This window comes from Cheilinus undulatus, linkage group 11, assembly GCF_018320785.1.
Source record: "Cheilinus undulatus linkage group 11, ASM1832078v1, whole genome shotgun sequence".
NCBI classification, from domain to species: domain Eukaryota; kingdom Metazoa; phylum Chordata; class Actinopteri; order Labriformes; family Labridae; genus Cheilinus; species Cheilinus undulatus.
The window spans coordinates 38,241,204-38,257,526 of NC_054875.1; the positions used below are offsets into that span (position 1 = coordinate 38,241,204).

Here is a 16,323-nt window from a genome sequence, read left to right on the forward strand (position 1 = left end):
TCTCTTTAAAAACAGATTTCTGCAAAGTAATGCCAACTAAACAAAAATATGTCATATAAAACAAGTGATTGCATGAATTTTCACCCCTAATTTAACAGAGGCCCAGCCAAATGGTGCTAGTAGTCTCAAGGTTAGTGGAACTGGGATCACCTGAGTGCAGTGAATATGTCTAAAGTGATTGTAGTATAAAAATACCTGCGTCTGAAAGATCCAGTCACTGGTTAATCAGTATTCCTGGCTACCATTTCACCACAAAAACAAAAGAACACTACAGGGCACTCAGTTTGTAAAGACTGGTTAATAATACAGTCATCCTGGTTGAAATAGTGCTAGGGAAATAAATTAAACTTTAAAAAAATCTATGCAACCAAATAAACCGTAAACTAAGGAGACACATGGATTTAAATATTAAGCGTCACCCCAATTTTGTTTACATTTTACACCATACTAAGGAAGTTGAGATTAAGAAAGACACAAGAGGACCAGATGAATGAAAGTGTGAACCTTAATGTCATTGCATTGAGGGTTTTTTCTGCAAAACACTGGTATGGCTGTAGGATTCATTGTACTGCTGCTCACAGCACCAGCTGACCAGTTTAATGCCTTATGACACACTGATAAGAGGTCGCTTCAAGACAAGCAGGAAGACAGTTTTGGGTCACTTTAACAATCCCTGCAGTGTCGCCATTAGGGATATCTAAACACATTTAAGCCGGTAAATCTTGAGCTTTTAGGCATAGAAACAATCCCTGTTTAATTCTTGTTAAATAAAAAACAACTGCTGAGCAAGGAAGTTATTTCTGCATGTTTTATTAAAAACTATAATTCAAATAATCATATTTCGAAGGATTTTCACTTGATTTCTTGTTAGTGGTACACATAAAAATCCGCCATTACATAGACACTTTGTTCTGATGCATTAAGATCTACAAACATAATGTGTTATGAATCAATTTTAGGTTTAATCTTATTTTTCAAGATAATTTAATGATGGAATTATCATCCATTAACAGTACTGACAGAGATAATAAAAAACAGGTATTGAAAATATGCTATTTTTAATACCAACCTGCAACATATCAACTTTAATACGCTTTGTTTGTGTGATGCACCACCCTAAAACCTGCCAGTATAGATTGAAATACACACAAAGGTTGTCATGATACCAGATTATTACACTTCGACACATAAAATCCAATCAATATAAATGCCTGTTTTGATACCATCCCTATGTAGATAAAAACCCTTGGCACTACATATTGGATAACTTCCTGTTAAGCTCCTATATACCCTCTTTTTAGCACAAATGTTCGCAAGGTTTTGGCAGATTACCATTTAGTTGGCATAACATAATTGCCTAAGTCATCTTTTTGCCAAATTGTGATATCTGCCAAACTCTACTCTCCTAACACTGCTCATTCATTGTGCCTTATTTTCCTGAAAACCTTCAAATATGACTTAGGCAATTATGCTAAGAGGCTAATGATTTTTAAAAAATGTAATCAAAGTATGAAAGTATTGAACCTTTAGACAACCTTAACAAACACAATTCACCCTTAAAAACTGTAATATATATATATAAGTTTATCCCTAAAAGTGATAATAAAAGACATTTATATTATAAAGACAACAGTGATATCTGAATGGTTCTACATAGCTGAGGTAGATGGGATGAAAGTGCAGTCTTAATATAACAAAGTTCAAAGCTAAATGGTTATGAGGTGACAGAAAAAAACTAATATAAAACTCTTTTTTTAAAGCAGCATAATGAGTCAAGGCACTGAGGTTACAATACAAAGATGGTCTGAATCAGACTACTGGTGTGTTCCATTTACCTCAGAAGTCAAAAGTCTGAGCTGGGCACCACACCAGTTGACCTTGTCCCAGTTACTCGGTGGGTTCCTCTAGGTTTCTGACTTGAATTCTGACTTTCAGCTTGTAATTTCTAACTGGAATCTCAGGATTTCCGACTTTCAAGATCAAATGGAAGGCACCATGGACAAAGACAAAATGAACAAAAGTGTGAAGTAATACATTCACAGTGGACAGATAACATTGTTATATTACACAGAATTTGACAATTTATATCAAACCAGCAGCAGAAATGTCACACCAATCAGTACAATCAATCTAAAGTCCAGCCTTGCTTTAGCTGAAGCATCCACCAAACACACTTTAATGTTTTATAGCAGTCTGTCTTAGCAGTAGTGAAATCTTAAACAATTGAATGGGCAGCTCCCATCAACTTTAACCTTTCAAAGCAGATGGATTGGCCAGATTCAATGTCTGTCATTAGGCAGATCCATCTTACAAAGATTCAACTGGAAGCGTTGTTCAAGGTCAGAGAATGACCTGACCAACTGATGTTACTCAAGAGGAACTAGGCAGCAACTACAGGCATGATTTAGTTGGACTTCAAGCTTGTAAACAATGGTGGCTGGTGAAGAGGTAAGTATGGATGCAGCTATAAAGCTAACAGAACCAGCCCACTTTTTCTGACAGGTCTGGAAGTTAAATATGCTGTTCAAAACCCCCATTTACTCATGACTATATAACATTTATTGATTCACTTTATTTGCTGTTTAAGATATCTTTCAAGCTTTCAACCCATACATGTAACTTTTTATCTACACTGGTCTTTATTTAGTGTTTACATTTGACATTATAATGTTAGAAAATATTGTAGTTTAGGTATTAATGTTCATTCTTAAAACAAGGTTGATAACTCACAAAAGTTTGTCTTCTCCAGGAGAGTATACCATTGTTTCACTCTCAGGTAGATAACTTCAATACTTCTGATACTATGGCTAATAATCCTATTGGCTATGGGGGAAATGAATGGGATTCTTATTTTGGGAACCACACTGTTGAGCCCGATGGTCAATGTTTCCCCACAAATAGGGTATATCAAGGCATACTTATGCCCATCTAAGTAAAGTGACGGACCATTTAGACATTTACATTAAGGGTTGACCGATATTGTTTTTTCAGGGCCCATATCAATACTGGTTATTAGTGGTGCATGTAACCGATAACCAATACTTAGACTTGATATGCATTTATAATGAATAACCAAGTGTCCTTAATGTGACAGAAGTAAAACTGCACATAAAAAATCAAGGAAAATAAACAATTTAGCACTAGATCTGTTGACATGAGAAAGAGCACAGAGCAACACTGTAGCAGCAGAACAAAGGAAGTAATGCCTTATACTCTTACTGTCAGTGGCACCCAGGCCTCAGTGCTCATTGGCTGGCAGTTGTAGTCAGACAGTGATGTGCGCAGGAAATAAAGTGAGACTGGAGAGAGTGAAAACAAAACCAGAGGGAAGACACACCTTGTCGTGGACACCTTTGAAACAACTGATTTTGGCCGATTAGTAGGAAAATAAAATGCTGATACCGACAATTGGCCAAATGCCAATTATCAGCATCAATATTCAGCCAGGCCGATATTCAGTCCACCCCTAATTTTCATATTTAAATGGTTGTGATAAAGCAGTTTTTCCACCATATGATCAGCAGCATTGGAGCCTACTTTGCTGCAGCATTTAAAGCAGAAAACAACCTTTTCATGACCTTTGCTTCATTATGCTTGCTCGTTGAGCTGTCACTTTGCATATCAATTTGATGCAGCTTTAAAATCACATATTTAGGTAATTTCTCTAGTATGGGCCTGAATTTTAGCACAGGATTGTGGCAAACATGCACAACATATTCAATTCCTCCAAGTTTTGCCCTAACACTGCAGAAAAAAAGCCCTGCATACATTTATAAACTTACAACTATTTTTTAAAGTGTCCCATTATATTACAACGGCAATCATTTTTTGGAAATGAATGAATAAAGAAACAAAAACAGTTCCAAGGAGAATAAACAGCTCTGGTACCCTCTGTTTGATAGTTTTAACAGAACTGGAAAACCTTACTTTATTAAAGGCCGAGCAAAGAATGGCATTGAAAGCTTTTCTTTGTGGAAAGGATGATTTTTCACTCCTCCTGAATGGCTTTGGCCTGAGTTTAATTTACCAGCTGTCTCTACTGATAGCAAACAATAAGAGCTGCCTTTAGAGCTTCTGGTCGGTAGTTTACTCCCTGTGCCAGAACTTGCCTACTACATATTTTGTCGCTCTGATTGGCCCATAATGAAAGTGACAGATAGAACATTTGTCCAGTCACCCTTCAAGATTTTTTTAAGGTTTTGTGCTTGCCAACAACCACCTATGATGTGGTGCCCAGATAGATGTGAAATATATCTCATGCAGTGGATCTATCAGTCTACCTGGTATGTCAGGTTACCCAACCTCAGTATCAGAGGGTTTCCCACCATTTATTGTTACTAGGGTATGCAAGTTAACTTCAGCATCCCTCTGTAGTATCTGCATGATCTGTTTAAAATATCTCCATGCTTTTAATGTTTTTCTTTATTCAGGGAAATATCACCATAAACATAAACAAAGCCCAAAGAATCCTTTCCTGGCGTTGGCAGCAGCTTCAGACCTGAAAATTGATCCCTGAAAAAGTCAGCACATTGACAAAAACAGCTGATGCTGAGTGGCTCCATTGGTTGTGTATTATGAGTGAGTGCTGCTGGCACAATAAAACTTAATCAACTGTTGAAACCAAACACAATGTCTAGGTTGTAAGCACTATTTTCCCCTTTGTTTGGCTCAATGCTTTCCTCCTCTGAATAAATTTTGTATTTTTCCTACTCTTTCTCTTTTTTAAACGCTTGTGCTTTGCTTAAAATGTATTCATAGTTTCGTGTGACTTTAAAGAAAGTTGAGGTGAGGAATTTTGGTGAAAACATTTGTAGTGAGGGTGGGAGTTCAAAATCTTTGGGGAAACTTGACTGACTGTCGGCTGAAGGGTTGTAGTGTTTAGGTTTCTTCATAGGAGAAAAGGGTTGTAGGTCCCTTGAGTACCCAAGCTTTGGACATGGAACTGAATAAGGTTCTTTCAAAACAGGGATGGGAATTTCTGATAGGACCTTTATGTGTGAGGCTGGAGGAAGGGGCTTAAGAGGCTTAAAAAGGTTTTTGGGTAAAGGAGAAAAAGTAGTGTGAGGAGTGTCATCAACTGGCTCACTTATCTGGCTCGGCTCTGGGGACTCCAGACTGTTTTCGGGCTCACAGACAGAAGCATCCTCTTCTGTCACCGTTTCAGCCTCTGGCTGTGGCATGAATACTACGTGGTTGTGAAGCTTACAGAAGAGAACGCCACAAATGCGACACTTCCTGGCATCTTTGACGTGCAGCAGTTTATGACGCTTGAGTTGATGAACTGTAGTGAAAGATCTGTCACATATGTTGCATGGAAAAGCAGGTTCAGGCTCCTCCACGTACTCCGTGATATCTGCATCATCCGAGAAGAATTCTTCATCACTTTCACTGCTAATGGGCCTGCCTTCTCGATGCAGCAGTTCGTGTTTTAAAAGCCTTGAAACACTGGAGAAGTTCTGACTGCATAGCTCACACTGATACCCCCGTACTGGCGTGAAAACACGTCTTAGGATTAGAGTAGGAATCCTCTTGTTTAGTTCTGGGATGCCTTTTGCTTCTGTAGGTGTTGATGCTTTGTTTGGGCATGGTGAAGTTGGAGGTTCCTTCGTTTCAGTCTTGGTCTCATTCTTAGACTCTTCGGTCAATGTTCCCTCATCCTGGGGAAAACACAGATATAAGTGATCTGCCAAACCCACCAAAAAGATAATATTCCAACTCTGTTTCTCAAAAACATAAAATAATTCAGAAAAGGAAGTAGCAGCTGCTACCTTTGATAATGGTGGTGGTTCTTCAATCAAATCAGAGGACTGGTGGTCTGCTGGAGAATCAGCTCCAGGTTCAGGAGTTGTTTCTTCAGCTTTAGTTGAACAGCGCCTCCTTTTTCTACGACCCATGAACCTTTAAAAAGAAAAGAAACAAATATATTCAATCAATATAAACATGTCACGCTGATCTGGCAAACTGGGGAATGGCAGAGTATTAAAGCCTTTCCAAATGAATAAATAGAGTCGTAATTTAGCAATATTGCTGCATCTGTCATGTGCGATGTAGTACCTGAGGCACAAACTCTTACCGAGTCCAAAACAGTGTGTTGTTCCTCTGAATAGCCCCAATTTACAACAGTACCTCCCCAAAATCCAGATGTAATATGTCGACTCTTGGCTAAAATCACAAGTATTTCCTTGTTGCTCAGTCCTTTTAAAGGACTTTGATTAGGCTATCAACCGCAGGCATGATTAAAGGCTAACAACTTCATCTGGTATGTTTTTCTCTGGGTATTAATTATGATTCTGAGTTTAGTTTCTTGTACAGTTTTGATTTTACAATTCCAATAATTCTGATATTTTTCTCAGCAAATATCTTTTTTCAAAGAAAGACCCTGATATGCAGTCATGGTACACTTTTCAAAGAAAGAAGCTTTAACAACTTATGGTGTGAGAGACACATCCAGTATGTGTGTTGAGGCTGTAGCACTGCATAATTACTTATCAACAGCTTAGTTGAAAGACTTTGTGTTTATAATGGCACAAAGGAAAATGCTGACACATAAACACAGCTTGGAAACAAATGTTTTCCATGAGAGAGCCTCAAACTGTACTGTAGTGGCAAGATATAAAGTTAATATACCACTTGAGAATCATACTCCATCACAAGTTATCTCGAGCATGCCTAAGACATTATCTATGAGAATAAAGATGCAAGACTTGGGTTGGAAACCCAGGGGTTCTCAATTCAAGTCCCGGTACAGACCAGCATGTGGAAATTGGTCTGATGGCTGGAAAAGTGCCAATTTAATTTCTGTGCCCTGTTGAGGTACCCCAAAATGTTTAGACATTCCTTCATGGGCTGCAGTCCCTCACTCTAACATCTCTATCTGTGCATGACCATAAGATCCTTTTAGTGCATGTGTATGTATGAACAAAATTACCTGCCAAGTTTTTCCATGTTAGAAGTTGTTAAACATTGCCCTGAAACAACATTTCAAAAATACCGATTCTTTTATACAACTGCCATTATAGCTGCTGGTTGTTTTATTACCTCCGCCAAGGAGGTTATGTGATCGGGTGGGTTTGTTCGTTTGTTTGTTCGCAACATAACTCAAAAAGTCATGGACAGATTTTCATGAAATTTTCAGGAAATGTCAGAAATTGCATAAGGAAGAACTGATTAGATTTTGGGACTGATCTGGATCACCGTCTGGATCCAGTACTACTGGGAGATAGGGCTTATGGCGGAGGTCTGCGCCGTTACCACTTTACACCAGGAGATGATGGACACATGTTACTTATTCGAAGATATGGAGTTTATAGAGTTTGCAAAATGCACATCCGGTCGAGGAGTTGGAGCGTAACAGAGAGAAAGACAGCGAATTGTAGCGAGAATACCCACAATGCTAGGAGGAATAGAGGAATATTCACTCTCTGCCATGACTTCCACAAGTAGCGAAGCCAATCCTTTGCCTCACCGTGTCTCCACCACACCGTGGAGGGAGTAAATGGCCAATTAGATTTTGGGAGTGATCCGGATCACAGTCTGGATCCAGGAATGTTTTTAAAGGATTCTTCACTATTGGGAAATAGGGCTAATGGCGGAGGTCTGTGCTCTCTGAGTGCTTTTCCAGTTGTCTTTGTATTTGATTTGGGTTCTTTTGCCTTGTTCTTATGTTTTTTTAATACAAATAGCAAAACACTTGGTAAACCTTTGTTTTTAGAAGTGCAATACAAATAAAGTTATTATTATAGCTGGGATAAACCTCTTTGTGCTGCAGACAGTGCTGAGAGAAATGTAACTGCTCTGTTTATACATGATTAGGTAAGTTCTAGGATATCATGTAGGTCTTCTGTCTATAAAGCTTCCTTTCAGACTGCAGGACTTAATGCAGTCAATGCTGAGACATAAACACAGGTTATAATATTGGCTGATTTATTGCTTGTATTTGCTGAATAAAACATAACATAAGGAACCTAAAAATAATTGAATATGAATCACAATGGCATTATTGGGGGGTTGCAAATAGATTATTTTTGCTTATTGTTAAGCCCTATGGGATATAACGGATTACAATCCAATACATAAATGGTAAGAGTCTGCATGGTTATCAAGAAAAACAAGAGAGTAATCATCGCTTTGAACTGTGTTTTTCTCAACCTAAAAAAAAATTATATAGCATAAAACAAAACGTAAAGTTTTACAGTACTGCTTTCAAAATAACTTTTTCAAAAACATACGTTTTTCCATCCTTGAAACTAAACGTAATTGCTCAAAATTCAATAGTGGCACTGGTGCTAACTTGAAGGCTTTTATTGCTGCATTTTCTAAAACTTTTAGGTTCTACAGCTACTTCATGCAGGAGTATTAGACGCCTTTATGCGACTGTGAAATAGGACAGACTGATACTGCGATTGCAGTAAGATTAATTGTGCAGCTCTACTGCAGAGTCAAACATGTTCTTTAACGCTCATTAATTAATACGGAAAGACAAACAGATTGGCACTACATGCATGGACAATGTGCACACAACGTAAACAACAGCGTGCTGTCTTTACTGCATTCATCTGTGTATGAGTATCTTACCATTTGTTTTTCTTCTTCGGTTTTTCTTTGGTGCATGTAAACAGGGAAGGCACAAAGTCGGGACTGCCATACTCCATAGAGGCTTCTCCTTTAAAACACGAAAATCGTGGAAAGGTTTAGTAATTAAAAAAAACAGTCTTTTAAAGGAATTTGGCATCGCGTGTAGCATGTTAATCTTACCTGATATAAAATGAGCGCTGCAGACGCGGACATTTCCCTTGAGTCCTTCGGTGCTGCCGTTAGCTTGTTCGATCGCTTTTAGCCATAACTTTCTCCGGTTGGCCTGAAACGTCCGATATCCTGAAGGTATTCTGTAAAATTTGATTTTGCTGGTAGACGAGTGTCTGTTTTTACAACCTGATATGCAACAGCCCGACATTTTACTCAAGAAAAGTTTGCATTCACTGCTTAGCTTCGGTTGAGGAAGTTAACCAACAGCAATAAAGTACGACTTCCGTTGCCAAGACGCGCGCGCATCAAGGTTTGTTTTCACTGCGAACGCAGTTAAAACAGCATACCAGTAAAAAAACAACCATTAAGAGCAGATACGGTGTAGTTTAACCGCCAGTTTAAAATAAACTAAGGACTTGAGAGATATAAGTAGTCGGCCAAGCCAGGGTACTAGAGTTTGTTGTGCTCTTGTGTTTTCCATGTGGCCTAGAGACCACCAGTACACGGTGCACTGGGGACCCCTGCTGGTTGGTGTTACGATGATTTCTGTGATCCTGTGAATTTTGTGACTGACGGCAAGGAGAAAGTGGTATGTCCTGCACTTTTTAAAAACTGCACTCTTTCAAAAATATATATAACATTCTCTGTGTCAGTGTAGTCATATTTTCTTTACAACCATGAAGACGTGCGAAAAAAACCTGGTATTAAAAGGTCATTTTTTTGCTATTACCAGCTCATAGTGCATCTCGTTTTATGACACTGTTTTGGATGCATTAGAAAATGCAAAACCACAAAACATAAACAAGTGAAGTAGCCTACAGCTGTAACTCTTAATTTAATAACAAGGTGTGCAGTTGAAATTAGACTTAACCGTTGCTCAACAGTTCCATATAACAACCTATTCTTTAGTTAAAACAAAAGGAATAGGCCCATTTGTGTGCATGTTTTACTGAGAAGCATTTGTTCAACTAGTTAAATCTTAGCACACATACAAGAGTCCTCTGTCCTTTCACTGTGGTTTTTACTGCCTTAATTTTCAGCAGTCGCTGAAGCAAACCTAGTGCATCTGTAAGAGTAGAGTCAAGGGCATTTTAAAATACCAACCATTTCAACATTAGCCAATTCTCTCTGCAGAAGCACACCTGAAACACATTCCTTGCACATTTTCAGCTGTAATGGCCTCGTCTTGTGCCCAATAACATATCACACAGAGATGGCAGTAATGAGGATATGTTAATGCTTCCTCTGCTGCCTTGGGTGTAATTGTGTAGCTCATTATACCCCTGGTCTTGTTACTTTGTGATAGTGTGCTATTTTAGCCATGTCTTCTTATAAAAAGGGGAGGGGGAGAGCGGGATTTAAAACCCCAAGGGAGTTTATGGTTAGATAAAGTGTAAAGAAAAAGATAGAAAAGAATTTCCCAGAAGGGAAATTTGTAAAATAAGAAATGTACAGGAAATAAATGGATCCAGAAATTGAAGACAACATAGAAGAGTATATCATGCGACAACAGGACAACGATAAATACCATTATCAGTCACCACTAGGAAGTTCAAACTCACAAAAGTGAGGAAGCTGAGGAAAATGTAGGATGTCTCACACCCAGAGGTGGATAAAGTACACAACTTTTGTGCTCAAGTAAAAGTACAGATACTTTGGTAAAAAATAATTCAAGTAAAAGTCAAAAGTATTTAATTTACTTTAAGGCTGAGTGTTGAGTAGCTAATGAGTAATCATACAGTAAAATATGATCTTACCTTACTGGCAAGAACAAGGTTGTTCAGGTAAAGTCTTACCTCCATAATAAAGTAAAATACACTGCACAATTTACAGTGTTAATTCAACTCATAAAGAGCTGAATTTAACACTTTAAAAAGTGGTGATATTAGTCCACACTACATATAGTTAAACTACATTTTTGAATGTTAACTATATGACAGAGCTTAGGTAACTCTTGGAAATCTGTGGTGACGAGAGTCTGCTCCGGTAAGAACAAAGCAGAGAGTCAACCCCATAGCAAAGCAATGCATACTGATGAAGAATACATGCATATTCACAAGCGGGAATTCCAACTCAGTGGATAACGTCACTCATGGTGCAAATATGTCCCACACCAAAAATTAACAGCAATCTACTCAAGTAAAAGAACCCCAGCAGGGATCACTGTACTATGGTGAGCATCCAAACACAACAAAACACATATAAAACACTCTGCCCCAGGGCATGATGGGAAATTCCACCCACATATCCCCCAGATTACAGTATAGACATTAGAGGTGGTAAGAGTACAGGAGTGTAGCACTCAAGTAAATGTACAGTTCCTCTGGTTAAAATGTACTGAAATAGAAGTAAGAGTACTGATTTCAAATGTAAAATAAGTACAAGTACACGAAGACCAGAAAAAATTTTGGTATAAGTACAATGTAGTGTTGCTACCCCCCTGAATTTGTGGGGTCAAAACATCCTGAGTGCCTGGACCTGTTCCATTTTAACCCTCTTTAGCTTTCATATAGCTATACAGTGCATCAGGTACATTGAGCGTTGTAAAATCAAAAGTATGTTAATGCATCTCTTTTCTTTTTCATTTTTTTCAGTCTCATTGATGTCCTGAAACTATCTGGAGAAAGGTATGATTTTTTTTTGCATTCACAATTTTGGTAAAGTGCCAATTTTCATTCCACTCACTGCTGAGTTTGTGACTCAGGCACAGAAAAATAGGACTAATCTCTTCCCATGTTTTTGTTGCTTTAGTTTTTTCCTGTTAAAATTGAAAAAAAAAAAAAAAAAAAGAAAGATCTAAAAATTGCCCCCTCAAAACTGTTGGTCTCATTCTCTGTGTCAATGTCAGAAACACACCAACAGATGTCACTGTTGTTTAAAAAAGACAAACTGGTTTCATGGACAGCGTTCACAATAAAAGCAGAAATTAGAATAAAACACCAACAGAGGGTATACATCCAAAACAAGCTCTAGTAATTTATGCCAAAACAGACACATTACTACCCCAGAAGCTGATATGTCTTCTCCACGTGCCCCGCCTGAGTCCTTGCAAAACATCTCAACAGTGTGTTAAAAGCTGAATTTGTTGCTGTGATAAGCAGTGACCCAGGTGAGCTTCAGAGCAGCACTGTTGTGAACGAATGCTTCTTCTACTTCCCATGGAGTACACTCATATTCTGGCGTGAAAATCAATCTATAAAGCCTCGCCTGAGAGTTTAGATCAATATTATTTCATTTCCACCCACATGTCCGCTGAGAGAAAGACCAGCGTCCTCCACTGTTTAGTCACCACTGAACAGACTCTCTGTGTTTGGTTTTGAATCCCAAAGACATGAAGGTAAACAGTCGATGACACTCGTGAAGAATCATCCAGGATTACAGGATAATCTCTTATAGGACGAGGCAATATGGACGGAAATAATTCCTCAATATTTTTACAGTGTTACAATTTATAATCTTGTAATTCCATTTGGCAGACACTTCCAAAGCAACACTGATCTGAAAGTAGGTACAACAAATCAAAGAATCTAAACATCAGGGAACAACATTATTAAGTGCCACAAAATGCAGGTGCAAAATTATTACTGTTTATATCTTCATCACCAAATCACATGATCTTAAGACCCCGGTATCATCGTTATCATCAATGCTATTGTTATCAACATCATCATCTTTAGTTTCAAACTACCAAGTGTTCACAAAGAGCTGGGTCTGAAGCTGTCTCAGGAGTAGAAAAGTACCATGAAAACTAAATGTGGTTTGGTGAGGACTTCAGAGGGGAAGAGTCTGGCTTAGTGTGTAGGTAATCCAGGAAGAGCTGGGTCTTTAGCTTTTCTTAAAGGTAGAAAGGGACCCTGCTGATAGAGTGAACTGGAGTAATTCCACCCCCAGGAAGTCTAAGTATAGCAGCTTATGGCCCTGTTGCAACAGGAGCACCTTTCATTGCCAGTGAAAGTATACTTGAATGGTGATATGTACAGAGTACATATCAATGGCAATTATTGTATTCAGGTGTTTCAATCAGATTTGTTGCGTCAGGTGTGTAAAATCAAGCACCTAGCCGTACAGTCTCCATTTGTGATACAAAATGTGTCGTTCTGAAGAGCTTAGGGATGTCAGATGTGGTACTGTGATGAATGCCACCTTTGCCATTAGACAGTTCATGAAATTTCACCCCTGCTGGATATTCCACAGTCAGCTGTGATTTTACTAAAGTGGAAGCGTTTCGGAACAACAGTGAGTCAGCCACAAAGCAGAAGACCACCTTAAATCATAGAGTGGGTCGATAACTGCTAAATCATTAACACTCATCTGATTCCATAGCTGAAGAGTTTGGACTTTTAATGGCATTAATGTAAGCACAAAAACTGCAGTGTGAGCTTCATGGAATGGGTTTCCAGTGGTGTAAAGCACTCTGACACTGGACTGAGGAGCAGTGGAAACATGTTCTGTGGAGTGATGAATCATGCTTCTCTGGCAGGCAGATGGGCGAGTCTGGGTGTGGAGGATACCGGGAAAATGTTGTCTGACTGCATTGGGCCAACTGTGAAGTTTGGTGGAGGAGGGATAATGGTATGGAGCTGTTTTCATGGTTTGGTCTAGGCCCCTTATCTCCAGTGAAGGCCAATCCTAATGCTTCAGCACACCAAGACATTTTGGACAATGCTATGCTTCCAACTGTGTTGCAACAGTTTGGGGACAGCCCTACATTTCAACATGACTTTGCCCCAGTGCACAAAGCAAGGACTGTAAAGACATGGTTTGATGAGTTTGGTTTCAACCTCATTTAGCACCTTCGGGTTAACCTGGAACAGAGATTACGAGCCAGGCCTTCTCGTCCAACATCAGTGCCTGACCTCATAAATGCTCTACAGAAGAAGAGTGGTTGCAAAAGGAGGGACAACTCCATAATAAAGTACATGTGTTTTAATATAATGTCATAGGTGTAATGGTCAGGTGGCTAAATACTTTTGTCCATGTAGTGTATCTCAATTTTTTTTGTTGCCATGGTAAAAAAAGTAGAAGTTCTAGACACACAATACTGGGCAAGTTTGCATTCTTTATGACCAAAAATTGCTGTCAATCACCTACTTTCTGTCTAAATTGAACAAAAACAGGCATTATAATCTGAAGAGAGAGGGATAGCACTGACTAGGAGTGCTCCTTGTCAGTTTGACCCACTTTTCAACAGTTGCCCCCAAAAATTGCAATTAAGTCAGTGTGCAGGAGTTAGACTGCAAATTTTGTCAAACCATCCAAGTATAGTGTCATTTTGTGGAAAAACACTGATAAACTATATCAGTTCAAACAATATGGTCTTACCCTGTATCCTGTTTGAAAATGCATTGAAATATCTTAAGAACTTAATACCTTTCCCAGTCTTAATCTCTTGTTTAACCTTTTTGTCCATTTCAAATGTTTCTACTTTCTCTGCACACATTTTTGATGCTCATCAAGTGTTCTTCTCTCAGTATCTCCAAGCTTCTGACCTGAAAAGAAATAAATTGGCATCGCCTCTGTGTCACTTTCCTCCCTCCTTTCTCTCCTCTCCCTCAAGGTGACTCCTCCATCTGCACCCTCCGTGGTCTTGCCAATGCCTCCCTCTGCAGTCACCATGAACGGTACAGTCACTGGGATCTCAGTCCCCCTTTATTTTAGCGAGCTATCTCACCTGTTTGGTTAGTTTTCCCAGAGCTATACACATCAATCAAAGCTGTGCACCGCTGCTGCTTTGTTCCTCCCGTGTGGGAGAGAAAAAGAGTGAAACAGATAGGGATAGGTGTGTCATCAAAGTCTGTTATTTCCAGTGTAAGAAACATTTGATGAAAATGTCTGAAACAACATTGTTTACGTTTTTCACAGCCTTACAAAAAACACACTACACCTGTTTCCTATTCCATTCATATTTCCATCTCTTAGGCATGAGGTGTGTCTCGTTTCACTGCACAGCGACCCCATTTTAATTACCCTCTTCTTCACCCCTCCTTGAGTCGTTTAAAGTGGAGTGTGAAAGGAGGGGGGAGGGAAATATAGAAGAAATTGAGGAGAGGGTATGAAAGAAATATGAAGCGCATGGAGCAGGGTGGGATGTGAATGAATTGATTGCCTGTTTTGGGTGGAAGAAGAGGGAAATAGAGGAGACAATTCTCACAATCTCTCTTATTTACCATAGTAGACTTTATAATATACCACATAGACTTTATTATATATGGCGTAACATTTTGTATGCACTTTGTTTTTTTATAACAACAATCAAAAAGATGAGAATTCATATCTTTTTTCTTTGGCTTTTCTGACCTTTGTATGAGCACTGGCTCATGCTTTTACTCTTTTTCCTATATACATTTCTTATCTGCATTTATTATGTCCATTTTCTTTTCCTCTTCCTGTCCTAATTTTTCACAATTTTATTGCTGTCCCTGCTGTATTTTGAATTCTTTTATCCCTTTGTTGAGCTTTTTATTGGAGTATCACACTGAATAACAATATGATGCTATATAGTGAGGTACGATATGGTATGGTAGACTATGATAGAATTAAAGGTACAACACTATACAGCAGTGATCATCAACCGGAGGCCCAGGAGCCACGTCAGGCCCCCCATGGCTTCTCATCTGGTCACCAGAGGATTAGATTATCAAATTCAGAAGATTTAAGCATGCAAAAATATGGCATTCCTTTGTTGTTTTTTCTCAAACCGTAAACCCAGCAGCTTATCAGACAAGAAGCACACTAGTATTTCTGTAACTTAGCATGGTAAACACATACTTACCATTGTTAAATATAGATCAAAGTTGCAGTTTTTTGTGTAAATTTTCCACACAAGGCTCTTTGAGAGTGCAATTTCCCCTCTGAGAATCTACACAGATGATCTTTGTCCTGCATGCATTTTTGGCCAATCACGACACAGCATATTAACATCAAACTCAGTGATAGACATCACGATGGCTCCAGAAGTATGTAGCTAAAATGTCTCAATCGCCCCCTGGTGGCTGGCTGCAGTATAGTTGATAGGAACTGATCTCACTGATAAATGCTTAAAGTTCCATTCATTTTGGAAGGAAATAATATTTTTACAAGAATATGTTAAATTGGACGAAAATATTGCATCTTATTCAGTTTATTTTAATGTCTGGCCCCCACAGAGTCGTTTAAGAAAAAGCTTGCCCTTGTGAAAATGGAGTTGATGAATCCTGCTATGTAGTATGACATGATGTGTTTCAATATGATACAATACAATTAAAGAAACAACCAACCCTTTAACTACTACCAGATAAAAAAAAAACATTGAGACCGAAATCTTTTTCAGCAGCACAAGTCATAATAAATAATACATATTCAAGAGACAGATAATACACAATAAGTTAACACGACAATAATAAGAATTGGAGCTACATCACATTTTAAAGTGCAAGAATAGTGGTCACAGTAACATTTTAGAAACACAAGCACTGTTCCATGGACTCACATTGTCTATCATTTAAGATAGAGCGAAAGTTTTCCAGTGAGATGAATTTGGAAAGTTTCAATTCAGTCTGGAGAGTATTCCATGCCGAGGGAGCAGCAAATCTGAATGCT

The 16,323-nt window shown here is 38.6% G+C and overlaps 2 protein-coding genes across 2 annotated transcripts in view; one reads left to right on the forward strand and one right to left on the reverse strand.

The window, feature by feature from the left end:
- Window positions 1-794: 794 nt before the first annotated feature.
- On the reverse strand, window positions 795-9,232 carry LOC121517238. The gene is made up of 4 exons (XM_041798852.1): window positions 8,755-9,232; window positions 8,575-8,662; window positions 5,769-5,898; window positions 795-5,657 (listed from the first exon to the last, which is right to left on the reverse strand). The coding sequence occupies exons 1-4, from the start codon at window positions 8,951-8,953 to the stop codon at window positions 4,707-4,709; spliced, it is 1,368 nt and encodes a 455-aa protein (XP_041654786.1). The 5' UTR covers window positions 8,954-9,232; the 3' UTR covers window positions 795-4,706.
- An 18-nt stretch (window positions 9,233-9,250) lies between these two features.
- Window positions 9,251-16,323, forward strand: part of LOC121517237 (PDZ domain-containing protein 4-like) — a 49,541-nt gene continuing 42,468 nt past the window's right edge. The window contains exons 1-3 of the mRNA XM_041798851.1: window positions 9,251-9,334; window positions 11,340-11,372; window positions 14,303-14,366. The gene's annotated coding sequence lies outside the window, so the exon portion shown is untranslated. The remainder of the gene's footprint in view (window positions 9,335-11,339; window positions 11,373-14,302; window positions 14,367-16,323) is intronic.